Consider the following 17488-nt stretch of genomic DNA (forward strand, 5'->3'; position numbering starts at 1 on the left):
TTATCGTGTGATTTTAAATATGCAACCTTAATGTCTGGAGAGGAGATAGGATTTTTGGTTTGGGGGGCAAATTAGAAAAAAACAAATTAGAGGGGGCAAAATTTAATTTTTTTTTATTTTTAGGGCTAAAAATATAAATTGTTAAAGGGAGGGGGTGAAAAAAAATTTCCTCGCGGGGGCAGCCCCCTAGTTCCACCACTACTTAATGTTACAGGCAGGGGCGGAGCTAGAATTATTTGTTGGGGAGGCTAAAATTAATATAACAATATATAATATTTGTTTTAATTTATTGTACATGAGTTGTAAAACAAAACATGCATAATTTAATTTTATTCAAATAACTTACTACAAACATTTAATGTCTTTGTATAAGGTAAAAGGTTTAGAGCAATACCAAATTAAGTCAAAGCAATGAAGTTAATTTCATCTTCATAATGTATCCATCACTTTAATGTTGTTAGTTTTTATACCTATCAAATATAAACATACAAAGTATATAAGAAACATTAGATAAAGCGAAGCATTATTTATGTTTGATAAACTTTGAAATAAAGCAAAAAAAATAATAAAGAATCAATTCTTCTTAGTTTGTTCATCGTTTAACCTAAAATCAAAACATATATCGTAAGAAAAAATTGATAATTTTGGTGGCTCTGCTAAAAATAAAACATAAAAAAAAAGATCCAAGCATAATCAAAACAAACCAATAAGATATATCTAATTAATTAGAAAAGAAATCACTATAACAAGAATACAAAAAACAATTGGTAGAATTAGCAGATCTGAGAAAAAAAAAAGCAAAAATTGTAGAATTATAAAAGAACCTCATCAAATTATTAACAAACATCTCAAAACAAAACAAAAATAGATTTTAAATTTAAATTACCTTGTTTTGTTTAATGAAAGATAAATTAATTGGCGACTCTGCTTCAATCTTTTTATATAAAAAATTCGCTCGTTATTTGTGTTTTTATTTTTTTTGTTTGATCGGCTGCAGCCTACTGGATTTATATTAGGGTAAATTGATGGCTCTGTTTTTTATTTCGCAAAGTAATGCCTTTATTTTTTTTTTCCATGTAGGTCAAGAGTAAATTAGAAAATCAAAAGTCATAATTAATTACTGTAATAAGACCCACCTTTTTAAAATAACAAACATGACACCTCCTTTTTAAAAATTAAAATGTCTCGAGGAGGGGCTTGGACCCCTGCCTGCCCCCCTCACTTCCGCTCCTGGTTACAAGTAACATCTTGGCAAACTAAGCGTACAAATAAAAAATAGAAGTCACCGCCAAACTTTATGATAACTATAAATTCCAACTAGTCTTTAAAGATTATAAGTAAGGGGCTGACTATATAATAGAAAAGATGACCATCACCCTACATATCTTATCTAAAATAAGTTGTATTGTTACTTATTTTTAATGATGAAGGTGTACCTATTGTGTTTTTGTTAAATTTTCTTACACTAGTATTACTTATAAGACAGTAATTTGGGATATGGGCCTGATAAAAACACTCAATCCTCATTTTTAGAACATAAACATTGAACTCGAAAGGATAGTCATGAATGATAAATAAAGCTTCAAGCTTGTTTTTCTTGATTATATCCAAAATAAACCAGAAGGCCACCACTCACACTTAATAAGCCTTGGTAGGATCAAATTAACCAAGTCCAAGTCTACTCAACAATGGTAGGGTAGAACATATAACAAGACCTAAATATATATAAAAAGAATGACCAAGTAATATTTCCAAGAAAGTGTTCATATTTTTTTAAAACAAAATAGCGTACCTTTAACTTCACAAGGAAAAAAATCCTAATTTTACCATCATTAGGTTGATTCTTTGATAGAAAAAAAAAACTTTATATTTTCTGAAAACCATAAAGTTTCAACTTCTCATGAACATAACCATTTTATAATGTATATCCACAGGTTGACTCTTTCATAAAAAGAACAAAACTTTTTATTTATATTTTATAAAAACCACTAAAGTTTCAACTTCTTGTGAACAAAAATCTTTTAAGGATTATATCATCTACGAGTTGATTCTTTAATAAAAAGAAAAACAAAACAAATATGAAAACCCACATGGACAAAAGCATTTAAGAATTAAATCATCCTCAAGTCAATTATTTGATCAACAAACATCACACACGAAGAAATTGAAAACAATCACAACAATATAACATAAAATCCTGCAATAATTAATGAACACATACACACATAAAAATTAATAACACATTACAAATTCAAAATAGATAAATCAATATATTAGGGTTTAAAATTAACCTTCAGGAGCTGCTCGAGTTAGCTAAAAATTATTGGAGTTAGGAGTGACATTGTTAACACATGGGGTCTTGCTTCATGGTTGTTGCTACGCTTTTAGTTTTGGATCATAAACATCTCTTTTCCCTCTTCTCCTTTACATTGATGGTGAAGTCTACTGTAGCATCCCATACATTTACATGCAATTTAGAACATGCAACCAAGCCACTTTTATGAGAATTAAGGCAATATTTTTACTTTTCCTTTATGTTACCTTGTTCAACACTTCTTATATTTTTCAATTGTCTCCATATTCGTCATGCATATTCTAATTTAAGTAATTCATATTTAAGAAATACTTAGTATATTTTCCTCTCTATTTAAGCAATTCAACGCTCAGTATATGTTTTAGGATGATAATATCTTCTTTTTAGCATAACTAGTTCCTTACCATGGGTCTTTGAAGACTAGTTAAGGTTTCTAATGACCATAATAGTATATAGCGACTTCTCTTTCTATTTTTACTCTATTTTCAAAACATAAAACAAGCTTTTATTTTTATGAGTTCACCATGATGTCGAGTGTGATAAGTTCTATCAAGACTCGTGCACCAACTAAGAGCAAGTCCATTCAATCTTTTATGAAAGTAATGTATCAATAACTTTTTATCAGAACTACCTTGACCATTTTGGTATAGTAGAGCCTTGGATGAGTCTTAGAACATTGAGATCCAATAAACTTGTTGAATTAGAGCACCTTAAAGCCTTTAGGGATAACAACATTGGGAACCATACAAATTTGTCTTCTTAATAGTTTTCAATCGCTCTTCAATTGAATGATATCAATTAGCTCTAGTTTTTTCAATCATCTTATCAACAAAAGAGTTAGTTTAAGTTTGGAATGCTCAAAGCGACATTGAGGTTGCTAGAAATTCCTTTTTAACAATAATGGCTAGTCCGACATGGCTAATTTGATAGAAGTTAGAAGTTCCTTTTTGACAAACACATATGTTTTAAATGAAAGAGTAAGGTACTTTTAAATTGATCTCAATTGATGAAGAACCAAGAGAAGGCATCCTCGTAGTAAGTTAGACCATAGAAACTAAAAGTCTTATATAGGATTATAGAATTGGTTTAAACAAGCTAGTTAATCGATTTATTTTATCTTTTGAGGAGTTGATCTCATATGAGTGCTTTTTCATGATTTAAGATTTCTTTTCATCTCTCGTTACTTTGTTGATGTAGGCCCTTGAGGAAAATTGAGCTTTCAAAATGTAACTTGTATATGTGTTCCTATCCCTAAAAACTAAAAAATAACCTGCATAAATATAAATATTAAAATAAATAAAAATAATCGATTGGATATAAAGTAGCTTTTTGTGATGAGTGACAAGAGTTGTTGAATGTTTTGATGTTATAAAGGAGTTTAAGAACCAATTTGATGTCTCGGATTTTAGATAAAATTGTTTTTCCAAAGAACAGGATATGTTATCTCGACTTTTCCTTAAAGTAGGATTTTGTTTGATTTTATCACAACCCGAGTGTAAGGGATGGGTCATTTAAAGATTTAAGGTCCAAATATTTTCTTATCGATATGAAGTATCCTTATTCTCTTTACATTCTTTGTTTTCATATTGGATAGAAATGTTTATCATATGATAAATTATTAAATATATTAATCCATCCATTTTAGGTGTAAAATCCAAAAATTTCATTCATCCAAAAATATGAGAAATGATTTAACATATTGTCCATATATTTTAGGAAGGTAGTTTAAAACTTCTTTTTATTAAAAAATGTGGCAACAAATTAACACATTAACACATATATTTTGAGGAGAAATGGTTAGAATTTTTATTCATCCAAAAATAATAAAAACATAATAAACTTGCAATCATACAAAGGTTATATATCTCTCTCTATATATATATAACCTTTGTAGCTTGCATAAAAAGTTAAAATACAATTCTAATATGCATACTAAACAAGTATAAAGTTTATATTTAAACAAAATTGATTTAAAGTACTTATTTGTTGAAATCCTTAAAAAATATCCATTTTGAAATTATTTTTATTATCAAGAATTAATATTTTGTCCTTGAGGTTTTATTACTTCACTTTGTATAAAAGGATTAACTTTAATAAACACCTAAAATTCCAACAACTTATTATATTATTTAAGCGTACTTCAAAACAAGATTCAATAATCTTAAAGAAATTAAATTCAATATCTCTACATAAAAACCAAACCTAAGCTATAGAGTTAAAAAAATAAGTAGAAGAACAAGTTTAGAAAAATCAACTACAGAGGGAGGAAAAGAACTCAAGACATTTCTTAATTCAATTCCACTCATCCAAAACATCTATTTATAGAACTTGGAAACCAAAACATTAATTACACATAATTCATGAATCTTCATAATTGATTCATGAATGTTTATTAAATTATGATGAATATTCATAGTTCATGAATTACTTATAATTCATAGGAAAAAATTTTATGAATGTTCATTGTTCAAGAAAATTTATAAATATATTAATTTTTATCGTATAAATAATGTAATGTGTAATACAATATTTTAGGTACTAATTTATGAATACAAAGTAAGGTAAAGGTTGATTTATTTTTTTTTATCATATGGTCATTTATCAAATTGATACAAATACTTTTTTTTTTTTTATTTGGAGGGGAGGGAAGAGGGTTTGGTTTTCTGTAAAGATTCTTAAAATGTATAGTTGTTGACTGGAAATGTCAAATGGATGGAACATGCATGTTTGAACAAATTTTAGCTGAGCAATCAACTCGAATCTTGGCAGAATTCAAACTTCTTTTGATAGTTTTGGACCCGCTTGCTTCCTTCCTGCTGACAAGGGGGAAGGGATCATCTGATTCATGCAAAGAATGAACTGGACAAACCAACGAGCCATTTTGACCATAATCATGTCTTTGTTTGGTTTCAAGCTAGTGGAGATAAAAACTCCCCACCATCACGACTAGAGCCCGCTAAAATCTGGGTTGTTCAAGCCACGTGTCATTTATTATTTTACTTTAAAAATATAACTACTTAAGAAAGTTGAAAAAAAAAAAAAACTCAGGCTTGCGGGCTATTCTAGGCCCACGTACCCGAATCTTTTTCTTGAGGTCAATGTGCTCTAGTCCAACTAGACCTGCGTGCCTGAATTATTTTTTTTTAGGCTCATGCGTTTTGGACCAACTACGCTAAGGAGCCCGAGTCTTTTTCCCTCTTTTTTTTTTTTTTTTAATTCCAAATTACTGATCACAATTGGAATTCTTTTATTGTTTATTTTTTTTTTAATTTCATCATCTAATATTTTATTTATTATTAATTAAGTAACATAATTTGTTTTGATTAGGTATTTTTATCTTATTACCTCGATATTTGAATGGTTCTTAGTTTTATAAGTGTCTATTTTAGATTTTAAAAAAATTATTTAGACCATTTAAATTTATAACCCGAATAATAAATTTAACTGATTAAATTAAATTAATTAAAAATTAAATTTTATAATTTTTTCAGTTACATAAATAGTTATCATCTATTTAAGTACATGGGTATATAAAAAAAATTTATTTATGATTTAGATTTTTTATGTTAAAAAACATATAAAAAATATTGTCTACACGATTAAATGCAAGTAATAAAATAAAAATTAATAACCTAACCAGAAAATAAAAGGGTTACATCGATCCCGTCAACACAGCACTTAAAAAAACAAATTAACGGGTTGTACTGATTCCATCAGTGCAGTGCAGTCCATTAAATGTTGAGGTATGAGTACACAAAATTCAAAGGCCTCTTAATTACTATTTTTTTTTTTTAATAGATTGTGCTTCTAAAAGTAGCGAAACCACCAAAAATGTACTCTTTGTCACAAATTTCCCAAATTTCTTTTCTGACTTTGCTATTTAAAAACAAAATCCGGTTTTGAAGATTTTGGCCAGATTGCTTCTTCAGGGAGGCTATTTGGCTTGGTCCCACCTATGTCTATTGTCATATATATATAGATAAAAGGAAAAGGAAATTTGAAGATGAGACCTTGGAGAGCTTCGTTAGCATACCTTATTTAAATCCTAATATCATCAGTTTTAAATAAAAAAAAAATTAAAAATAATCTCTATCACATTATAAAACAAATTCTACTAATCCATGGACAAAGATTTGTACGAAGACCCATATGGCATACTATGTGTGTGATTAAGAGGGTATTTGTTTTTGCATTTTAAAAAAAATAATTTTTTTTATTTTTTTTACTTTAAATTATTATTTTTTATATATATCAATATTAAAAATAAATGAAAAAAAACATAATTTTTATATGTTTAAAAAATAATTAAAAAAATAATCATTAAGACAATACCACCACTACAAAATCCATCAGGCAAAGATTTGTGTGGGTTTCTTTCTGAAGACCCATTTGATATAGGTGTCGGGTTTTTTTATTTTTTTCAAAGTTTTAAATTGGTATGCGTTTTTGTAGATTGTTTTTATTCTGTTTCTCAAAACCTGGTTATAAAAATTTTCATATCAAGATTCTCATAAATAATATTCTTAAATTTCCAACGTTTTTCAATTGTTAATATTCTTTTTTTAAAGAACTGTGTTCAGAATTTTCACAAGCCTGTCTTTTTCAAAATCTTCGATTAATGCTCTTAATTTTCTATTTTTTAAAAGTTGTTTTAAAACTTAAAAACAAAGGCCAAATACAACAAACATCGTCGATACAAGCAAGTCACCTCACTGCTGCGCTGTGATAAACAAACTCTGTTGCACCTTGCAAGCTCATCAAAGCATACACAAACCCAGACTCAGCGCAGCACACTTTCAGTCTCGAGTTCGCACTCGAAAAGGTTGCAAATTTTCGAACTATCAAAGCTCAAGTCACCCATAATTTTAGACTCAAGTTCGATCATGATATACTGTAAAGAAGATATTGAAATATACTGTAAAGAAGTTATTGAAGTTTACGGAAAGCATGGTGCAAGGCATGAATGCAGCATCGCTTTCATCCTCGCCAGGCAGCGAGGCTCGAGCAGCTCCCACCCCACACCCCTACTTCAATCCATTCTTTCCTGGTTAAAACATGCACTTCTACCATCATCATCTCACCACAGAAAAGTAAAAGAAAGAAGATAATTCACACCAATATCTGTCAAACCATCTATCTTATTCGATAAGTCGAAAAATAACAAGTAATGAAAGGACTCTGATTGTGCATAGAAATAGCAAATCTAGATTTTCACTAAGCTAATGAAACATAACCCACCCAGCTAATTAACATCATTCCAATTTTGTGCAGAGAAGTCTTAAGCCTCACCGCCTCATAAAAGCAAGCAAACTTAACCATCATTCTCCTCATGAAGAAAGCGCAGCAACTGGAAAAAATCCACTGGAGCAAAGATAATGATGAGCACCTCTTAATTACACTGCCTACTTCATCTTTGCAACATCCTACAAACCAACTACTGGAAAAGGCTATACATACTGATGACGCGTCGGTAGAGCCACAATAAAGAAATACTGGCACTATAGGGCTATGGGTTTCCTGAATCCCCATTCTACGAATAACTGTTTTCTGAGCTAATCGCATGCAACACCATCACTTCCAGTGTATCAAGACTTGTCATCCAAGGAAGCAATATCATTTTTATTGGCATTAAGATTGACATTAGATTGTGATTTGTCACCTGGGGCCATGCCATTCTGTTGTTGATTCTCTTTTTTCTTTGAATTGAGAAACCGACCCCCACATCCTCTAGCTCTTTTAAGTGCATGCTGATGTCGAGATTCATGCAAGTATGGCTGCAAGATTACTTTTGACTTGTCATGAAAAATCTAATGTCACAAAGGACATGATGCCAGAAAGACTCGGGTGTAACATGGTAGTAAACAAAGAGGATAATAGCCTAAAACTTAGCATGTATAGCCACATGGCTGTAAGACATCCAATCAAGTAATCATATAGTGGCATTCACATGGCATCGGAGCATTCAAGATACTCCGGAATATTTCCAATGAAATCAGAAAACCTAGGTTCTTCAAGTTTCATGACTCTGAGCTTAAATTCAGACAGTCTTTGAAAATTATACCAGTGGCCTAGACATGCTTGACCTAAAGTAAGAGAGGAATAAAATGTCTGAAAAAATATATAGGAGGAGCAGTTGTGAAACAATAACAGCAAGAGATTCATGTATGCCTTCTTTATTTAGATTCTAATATATTAGGTGAACAAAACACAATATCAAATGCAAGTAGAATGAAATTGGCTTCAGACAACCAACAATGTACCTTCCGAGACTTGATTGCTTTGTTCTCTGATTCAGCTTTTGCACGAGATTGCCGTCGTCTCAAGATACCATGATACTGTTTTGCATTAACAAACACAGGTTCCTCCACAGCATCAGATGGCAAAGGAACTCCAGCTTGCTGAATTCCCATCAATTGAAGATGGACCTGATCAGATAATATGTTCAAGAGTTACTTGTAGCCACCAAAAAAAAAAACAGAAAATGTTTCCTCATAAACGAGTCTTTAAAGATATACAGGCTAAAGAGTTACTTAAAAAAAAAATGTTTGCTCATAGATGACATAGTAAACACTTTCAGTGAATCTTTAAAGACCTCAATAAACATAAAACCCCCGATGTTCAACCCTGAAATAGTACTCCATTACAATGTATCCTATCTATCCATTGATTTTGGCCATTTGACCATTAAAGGGTTCCACATAAAACACCAATTACCCTATTTAAACCCCAAGTGAACCAACTCCTTTCGTTCTCTTCACTCTCTATTGGCCATCTCTCTTCCATTCTTTATAGATTAGCTCCAAAATAATTCTCTACCCAAAACTCACCATCATTGCACTCGCCAACACCTATAACCACAATTGCCCACAACACATGGTGGGTCTGCCTGCATTTCTTTGGCTCTAAGTTCATCTCTTCAATCTCATTTCTCCACTTTAAATTTTTCTCAAACCCCTTCGCCGCTGCTGAAAAATGGCTGAAAAGAAAGTGACCCATCAAACCCTAGACCCCGAACAACAAAATCCACAGGACCAAAATCAAAACTTGACCCAATAAAAACTACAGCAACTATCCTTGGAAAACCCAAATGAAAAGCTTCAAACTTTGATATCTCTCAGATTTTTTTATGGGAATGAGAATGAAGTTGATTTTGGAAAATTGAAGAAAGAGCATGCATTGTTGGTTAAATAAGGTCAAAATCAACAAAACATTACAATTTGTCAATGGATTGACCACAATGAAATAGAGTCATAGTTTGGTGGTAAAAATTTGGGATTTTTTAGTTCAGGGGAGACTTAAAAATTTGCTGAAGGTCAAGTTTCTTAAAATTTGGCCTAAACTAAATGCGGTCTCAAATCGAAAAATCACAAGAACAGCCATGTTTCCTAAACAACCCGGCATCCAGCATTAAAAAAGAAATTACCATCGGTTGTGCACCATAGGGCTGTGGAGCATATGGCTGGGCATCACATGGAGCAAAGATGCTTCTATAATAAGGATCTGGATATGGGTAAGCTGCCGGTGCCTTCAAGTCAAAAAGAACAAAAATGATAAAAGACAAAATTTAGTATGTCAAACTGCCTAGTTCTTATTTGGTGGAAACAAGTATTGGGTAAAGTTTGTTGCACAGTTGTGGGAGAGTTCTGATTTTTCAATGTAAGTTTGAAGAAAGATCAAAAGTCAAGGCATGGAAAATGAAAATTGTTCTTAAAAATGGAATGCAAGGCAAAGTAGAAATGACCTGCTTCATTCAATAGGTTATTCTATTCATTTTATCTGTAAAACAGGGAGGAAGCTGAAATTCAACAAACTTCCACAGCCATGATTACCTTCACTGAAAAATCATGATCGATTGATTTTCCTAAAAATCTTAGTGATAGAGCAGAAAAAATCTCAATTCAGAGAGAAATAGAGGCATATGTTGAAAGAAATTCTAGCTGTCAAACCATTTTCAAAAGTAAACTATAAATACCATAACAGAGACATAGCTATAAGCACGCAGACATCAAAAAGGCAGTGGCAAAAGTTTTTCTAAACTTCAAAGTAGGAAACAAAAAAAACTCTTGGTATATACCAAAAGGCCACTCTTGGTAAAATTATGTATCCCTTAACAAAAACACAACAGTTATTAACAATATTTTGTTCTGTAGAAAATACCATAGCATGTCCTGCTCCAAGCTGTGGAGTTGCATACTGAAAATTTGGAGGTGAGATGCCTGGGTGTGCCAGTGCATTTGCAGGAGAAGAAGTCTGCACCTGGGGTTCTGAGTGTTTTTGCTGCTCACCAGCTTCACTATTATCTGGAAAGCAGCTTTTGAAAATAATATTATTATCATAGTTAAACATCAAATGCATGGAATTTTCAAATAAAAGAGGATTGCTCAACCACAACAAGCTTCAGAAAAGGATGGCTAACATAAAAAAGAGCCATAGTTTGAGCGAGCGCTATCAAATTGATCATACAAGTCAAACATTATAAGCGAAGACACTCTAAGTTTACCGTCTACATGTATGACACCTAAAATTAATGCACCCTATCAAATTATCCCAAGAAAATCCTAGGGTGCGGTGCTGTTTGGTTACCAAGAATAAAAGGTCTAGAACTGGGATGGAGGAATCGGAATGCAAATAAGGAGTCCTAATAACATTTTAATTTCAATGTTGCATTTCAAATCGTAACAGGGAATCATAATGAAAGTTTTAATATCTAGTTTGTAAGATGAAAGGGAATAATGATTAAAAAATTGATTTCATCAACAGTGGTTGTAGTAAAAATTAGTAAAAATAATAGAAGTAATTGTGGTGGTGGTGGAGGAGGAGAAGAGGTGGTGATAGTAACAATAGTATAGTAACAACAATAATATCGTAATGAAAGTTTTAATATCTGGTTTGTAAGATGAAAAGGGATGGTGATTAAAAAATATTTCATCAACAATGGTTGTGGTAAAAATAATGGAAGTGATTGTGGTGGTGGTGGTGTTGGTGGATGAGAAAGAAGAAGTGGAGATAGTAACAGTGGTATAGTAATAACAATAATATCTTCAAAAACAAAAATCAATGCCACCACCATGGGAGGTGGCGGTGGAAGAAAAGAGCTGTTTATGGTGGAACAACAACAATAATAATGTAATTTAAAAAATGTCACCACCACAACTAAAAGTGGCAGTGGTGGTGGAGGTGGAGGTGGAGGTGGAGGTGGTGATTGAAATATATGATATGCATTGAATACAAATAACAAGTATTCTTTACAAAAAAATATTCTCATTTCTTGTTTTTATTCTCACCTCTCTCCAAGGGAATGAAACCATATTTAATTTTCATTCTCATTCCCACTTCATTCCTTTCAACAAAGCATATGCAAAGTATGAATAAAACTTTCATTCTCATTCTCATCATTCAATTCCTTGTTACCAATCAACACCCAAGAGTAACCAAATATCTCAGATGTTTTTTTTCACGATTACAATATTCCCTCCATACAGGAATGTAGGTTTCTCACCAAATTTGATATGCATAGTATTCCCATGATATATGGAAATGTTTATCATCTTTCCTGCTCTTTTATTATTACTATTATTTAAGTAGGATCAAGAGGATTCAAGCAATGCAGCCGGAAATCTCAATTAGGATTCTGCCCACTGGAGCAAAATATTGTCGAGGCAAGTTCAACAAAATAAAAGAAACATGAACCCTAATAACCTATGTCCAAGGTCAAAACATAATAATATAAAATATCCAAATTGGCAAATGATAGAAACATGAATAAATTTTGCATTCCATCCATTTATAGAGAAAGCATTGTATAGCTAAGTAGTGACTCCAAGGTAACAAATCTGCAAAAACATTTTGAAAAAATTACCAGAAAGATCATGCACCGAAGAAGTCATGAGGCTGTTATGTCCACAGTCCCTAAGCTCAAATCTGGAAGCACGGATAACACCCAAAAATAGATCCAAGGTCAATAGGATACAAGAGCATTATGAAGCTAGTTGTGTATAAGGCATTCCAGTTAGTCAATTAGGGCTGAAAGATTTTTTTTTTTTTGCGTGTGTGTGTGTGTGATTGACAACTTTAAAACAACAATACAGCTTGGATGAACAATACAGCGTAGATGATATGAAGCATTGTAAGAAAGAAAAAGATAAGGACAAATATTTGAGAGTTTCTTCCTTAAAGTTATTGTTGCTTAAGAAAAGAATGATTTGAATGTACAAGACAAGATCACACTATAATAGGTCTAATAGCTATTAGCAAAGCTATTGTGTGTGTGTGTGTGTGATTGACAACTTCAAATCAACCATGCAACTTGGATGGATGAACAATACAGCACTGATGGTATGAAGCATTAGAAGACAGAAAAAGATAAGGACAAATATTTGAGAGTTTATTCCTTAAAATTATTGTTGCTTAAGAAAACAATGATTTGAATATACAAGACAAGATCACACTATAATAGGTCCGATAGCTATTAGCTAAGCTATTCAAGTATAATTATCAAAGCAATCCTCCCCGCTGAAAATAATTATATAGTAGCTTTGTCTTTTCATTTGCATGAGCAAAATGTGGCTAAACCAGCATTTTTTTGAAGTTCTTAACTTCAAGCTTAGTAATGACCTAATTGCATAGGAAACCACTGGACCTTCAGTACAACTGGTACTTCTCTCCCAACCAAAGGGGAAGATTCAGCGCTCGAATTGCAGGAAAGCAATTCTAACTCGACCATTGAAAGAAAAGATGAAAGAAAATAAACCATACCAGAGAAATTTTGCCAAATATTTTCCACACATTCACATTATGAAAAGAAGATTACCACGCATAATATCCATTCAAGCAATACATACATTGAAGAATTAATGCTATCGTAAAACAGGATTCTCATATAACACATGCTTATATTGAGATAATACATAAATTATGGTGATGAGAAAGTAGCTGATCAAAGATTTTCTCAAGCCATTAAAGTACTGGATGATATGCAGATGAGAGAAGCTCATAAAAGATTGTCGTCAAAATGTTCATGGTGAATAACTTAGAAACATAACATAGTGCTTTTCAATCTAAACAGATACTAAAGTCTAACCATTAATTTACATGATTTCCCTTCATATTAGCTTAAATGACTATAAGCAAACCATAAAACACCACCCCTGCTGCATCCACCTTGCTGACAAGTTTACACACCATATAAAGAGCTACTGGAATAAAACTCTGTAATATAGAACTAATAATGAATAGCTTCTGTCTCACTTTGCTTGTCGGTATTTCTTCACATTGAACTCATGTACCTCATCAATCCAATTAACCATTTCACTCAAACTCCCCCAAACTGAACTCTCAATTAACTCATATTCTCAAAATATGAACTCACTAAACTCGCCTAAACACCAAGAAAAAATCAGAGTCTTTGAGATGAAAAGAAACCAAACAAAAACCAAATGCTTCACAATCATTACCAATCCCCTCATTCAAACCAAGAAAATAGCATAATTCTCCGTTTGGTTCCAGACAAAACGCACGCAATTAAAAAAAAAAAACTCAAATTCCATCAGTTATTGAACATGACAAATGAAGAAGCACAGAGAAGGAAGTTTCGATCAAGCAAAGATTTAATTAAAACAGAAAAAGGAAATGAATTAGGGATTCGAAATTTACCTTAAAGAGAAACTTCCCTTTGTTTTTGTTTTTGTTTTGCAGAGAGAGAGGGGGGGGGGGCAGTTTTATGGTTATTGTTGTTTTGTTGATTTTCACAATTCTCTGTTGCTTCTGCAGGTTAATAAAAATAAAAGAAAAAAGGAGAAATTTTTCCTCTGTTATTATTTCTGTTTGGGGAAATCATAAAAACATCGAATTCCGTTTTCACCATACCTGGCCCTGGGTAAACACACTGTTGTCTATCCAAACACACCCCAGAGTCTCTCTTTCTTCTTCTTTTTATGCATATTTGGCTAAGGTAGTTTTCATTTGTCTTTCATAATTTTTTAATCTTTGCACATAAATATAAAAATATTAAACTTGTTTTTCAAATCAATTTAAATCCTGAATAAGAAATATATTTTCTTAACTAAAATTATATTTTCTTATAATATTATTTTTAACAAAACATTTATTTTTATATTAGTAGCATGATTTTTTAGATAAAATATAAAAGTAATTAAAATAAATATTCATAAGAAATTTTCATAATTCTAATTAAAGAGGAAAAAATTTCTGTGTAATTAAAACTTCATTTCTTTATTCATATATTTTTTGAAAAAAATATTTTCTATCGTTATTTGAAAAACAAATTTTAAATAAAAAATAAAAAAATTATAACTCGATAAATTTTAAACAACTCTATGAAAAAAATAAAAAATAATTAATTACACCTAAAAATATTACCATCAAGATATCTAATCTTAATTAAAAACAAAGGTGTAATTAGATTTTTTTTTAATACTTTTAATTAAAAAACAGTTTCATTTTAAAAAACCTAAAAAAAAAAAACTGGTAGGTAGCCTAAAAGAATAAGGTCTAGATGTACCTGAACCTAGAAGGCTAGGCCTTTTTCTTTTTTTTGTAACAAGTTGTCTCCTTAGTATTTTTTTAAAAATTGAATAGATAATATATTATTTACTGGAATAAAATTAGGGTCCATGTTTTGGAACTCTAAAATCTAAATATCAACCTATTTTCTTATATAAATACTTAATAACTATTGTAGAAACCTTAATAGTTTTATTTTCAATCCCAAAACATCTTATAATAATTTAAAAATAAAAATTAAATCAAATAAAAAACATTTAGATTTTAATTTACTTTTCTCAAAATAATTAAAGGTGAAAATCACTTACATTAAACTCTCATTCCCAAAACAAATTCATTAAAGGTAAAATCAAATTTTTTATCTTCATGACATGACCAACCCAAAGCTATCACTTTTCTATCATTATTTTGTCAACTTTGTTACTGCTTTGTCAACTCACAAGGATTCAACTTTGTATCTCTTATGTCAAATCAAAAAAATTCACCTTAAAATTTTCTAAAAACACATATCTAACCTCAAAAAAAATTTAAATTTTGAATTAATTTTTTTTATTTTGAATTACTACAGAGATAAAAAAAAAAAAACTTATTTACATCTCTAGAGTGTTGTTTAGATTTATTTTGTAAAAAATGTTTGAAATGGATTTTGGTGTAAGCTTGACTTTTTAGCAACTAGAAGTCATTGGAATCTAGATAAAGCAAAGCTCGTTATCTACCTTTTTTTAAAAAAAAATAGAGGTGTTTATTCTATAAAAAGAAAACAATAAACAGGATCAGGTGTGTGGGCTGCCACAAGCTCGCGCACCCACACTTGTTGTTCTTCTTTTTATTTTTTTATTTTTTTTTCATTATTTTTTTTAATTTGATCATTCATCATTGGATCTTATTGATTTTACTTGCTTGATTTTATATTTTTAATTTTATCATTTAATATTTTTATATTTTTATTTTGGCAACATAATTTGTTTTGGTTTAATATTTGTAGATTTATTGCAATCTCAGACAAATACTTAGATATTTTATTGGTTCTCAATTTTAGGAGCATCTATTTCTTTGTCATATAGTTAAATAAAAACTATTAAAAAAATATTGAACCCTACTAAGTCCATGACTCGAGTTATGAGTTTTGCTAATTAACTTCGGTTGGTTAGAAATTGGGCTTCCTATATTTTTTTCGTTGTATAGATAATTTTTAATTTATTTAATTAAATGCATGCATAAACTTTTAAATTGATAATTAAGCTTTTTATGTCAACAAACACGCATGAAATACCGTCATATTTATTTTTGAGATGATAGAGAAATTTATTTAACTCACAGCAAAGCACGAATTAAATAATTAGTATATATTATAATTTATCCTTTGTTTTCAAAGTCTATGATATCCGTTAGGGTCAAATAAAAAAAAAATATAATTCTCTAACCTGCCTTCCATGGTTTTACTTGATATTTTTTCTCCTATGAATTTCATGAATTATTTAAAAAAAAATATTTAAAACATGAAACTCGCATTTCCAGTAAGTGCTAAACAGTTAGATTTATTTATGTAGAGCGTGTTTGGCAGTATGATTGCGGGTGCTTTTCAAATAACTTTTCGTGCCGAAATGCATGCCAATGATGTTTTTTTATTTTTTAAAAAAGTATTTTTGATATCAGCACACGATCCAAAACATACAAACCATATTAAATTTTAGTAAAAAAAATAATAATAATTTTTTTGAAAACACAGCCGCAGCCGTGTTCCCAAACAAGCCCGTAGTCACATCAAGTGCAACCTAGATGTGAAGTAACAGCTTAACGTGAGCGATCAAAGTGACTTTATTTTCACTCATTGTATCGGTTTATATATATATATATATATATATATATATATATATATATACATATTTGGCTAAGGTATTTTTCATTTGTCTTTCATAATTTTTTAATCTTTGCACATAAATATAAAAATTTTAAACTTGTTTTTCAAATCAATTTAAATCCTGAATAAGAAATATATTTTCTTAACTAAAATTATCTTTTCTTATTCAAATATTATTTTTAACAAAACATTAATTTTTTATATTAGTAGCATGATTTTTAGATAAAATATAAAAATAATTAAAATAAATATTCATAAGAAATTTTCATAATTCTAATTAAATAGGAAAAAATTTCTGTGTAATTAAAACTTCATTTATTTATTCATATATTTTTTTGAAAAAATATTTTCTATCATTATTTGAAAAACAAATTTAGAAAAAATAAAAAAAATCATAACTTGATAATTTTTAAACAACTCTATAAAAATAATTTTTACAAAAAGATCAAGAAAAAAATTAAAAATCAAAACAATAAAGACCATATTAGAAAACACAATATCATCAGTTTGAATTGAATGATGAAATTGAAAACCAATAAAACTTTTACAAAAAGACCAAGAAAAAAATTAAAAATCAAAAGAATAAAAACTAAATTGGAAGATATAATAGTTGATGAATTGAGATTGAAGAATGAAGAATGAACTTAAAAACAAAAAAAACTTCTATAGAAAAAATCAAGATCAATTATTAGAAGTCAAAAGAATAAAGACTAAAGTTGAAATACTAATAATAAAGTGGGAAAAACTATAATTTTCGAGGTAGAAGAGAGAAAAGAAAGGGAAAAACCCAC

General features: G+C 30.0%; 1 protein-coding gene across 2 annotated transcripts; it reads right to left on the reverse strand.

Moving 5' to 3' along the window:
- Positions 1–7436: 7436 nt before the first annotated feature.
- LOC18103293 (nuclear transcription factor Y subunit A-7) lies at positions 7437–14199 on the reverse strand. Of its 2 annotated transcripts, XM_006377606.3 has the most exons (6): positions 13967–14193; positions 12174–12235; positions 10472–10614; positions 9738–9839; positions 8575–8739; positions 7437–8088 (listed from the first exon to the last, which is right to left on the reverse strand). In XM_006377606.3, the coding sequence occupies exons 2-6, from the start codon at positions 12199–12201 to the stop codon at positions 7900–7902; spliced, it is 627 nt and encodes a 208-aa protein (XP_006377668.1). In that variant the 5' UTR covers positions 12202–12235; positions 13967–14193; the 3' UTR covers positions 7437–7899. The 2 variants fall into 2 exon arrangements, with proteins under 2 accessions (XP_006377668.1, XP_024467585.1); XM_024611817.2 differs by lacking the exon at positions 9738–9839 and having other exon boundaries at positions 13967–14199.
- Between the last annotated feature and the right edge of the window lie 3289 nt (positions 14200–17488).

The sequence above is a fragment of the Populus trichocarpa genome, chromosome 11 (genome assembly GCF_000002775.5).
Source record: "Populus trichocarpa isolate Nisqually-1 chromosome 11, P.trichocarpa_v4.1, whole genome shotgun sequence".
Taxonomy (NCBI): Eukaryota; Viridiplantae; Streptophyta; class Magnoliopsida; order Malpighiales; family Salicaceae; genus Populus; species Populus trichocarpa.

Coding starts and splice junctions, on each gene's coding strand:
- LOC18103293 (XM_006377606.3), bottom strand. CDS start 12,201: ATGACTTCTTCGGTGCATGATCTTTCTG. Junction 9,840..10,471: donor TTGGAGCAGGACATGCTATG/GTATTTTCTACA, acceptor TTTGACTTGAAG/GCACCGGCAGCTTACCCATA. Junction 8,089..8,574: donor AAGCAATCAAGTCTCGGAAG/GTACATTGTTGG, acceptor GTAATCTTGCAG/CCATACTTGCATGAATCTCG.